Source organism: Apaloderma vittatum, unplaced genomic scaffold, assembly GCF_000703405.1.
Source record: "Apaloderma vittatum isolate BGI_N311 unplaced genomic scaffold, ASM70340v1 scaffold31847, whole genome shotgun sequence".
NCBI lineage: Eukaryota > Metazoa > Chordata > Aves > Trogoniformes > Trogonidae > Apaloderma > Apaloderma vittatum.
In genome coordinates this window covers 6,975-7,305 of record NW_009728370.1, presented here as the reverse complement: position 1 = coordinate 7,305, position 331 = coordinate 6,975, and the positions used below count along the sequence as shown (strand labels likewise).

The following is a 331-nucleotide window of genomic DNA, read 5'->3' as shown; positions in this document are numbered from 1 at the left end:
TTGGAAACACTCTACTTTGTAGATTGTCTTTAAAGATCCCTCCTGGAGACTCTTCTGTGGCACTGAGAAAGTGAATTAATGAGTCTTTTATGGAGTAACTGGGCTCAAAGCATGCAGAGCCCACATAGGCATGTGTGAAAGCTTTATGGGGGAAGGATGCAGCGGTGTCATTGGCATCTCGGCCACGTTAGTTCTTTTTTTGCTCAGTTATATGCTGCTCTTTTTCTGGTGGCCTAAAGTCTGTCTGTCTCTCTTGCAGCGGAGTTGGAGTTTGTACAGATAATCATAATCGTGGTGGTGATGATGGTGATGGTGGTGGTGATCCCCTGTC

At 45.6% G+C, this 331-nt stretch overlaps 1 protein-coding gene across 1 annotated transcript in view; it reads left to right on the top strand.

The window, feature by feature from the left end:
• Positions 1-264: 264 nt before the first annotated feature.
• Positions 265-331, top strand: part of LOC104277436 (protein TMEPAI-like) — a gene marked incomplete at its 3' end in the record, with an annotated part of 7,037 nt that continues 6,970 nt past the window's right edge. The window contains exon 1 of the mRNA XM_009874065.1: positions 265-331. This exon is cut by the window's right edge and continues 89 nt beyond it. Within this exon, the coding sequence (XP_009872367.1) occupies positions 301-331 (31 nt within the window).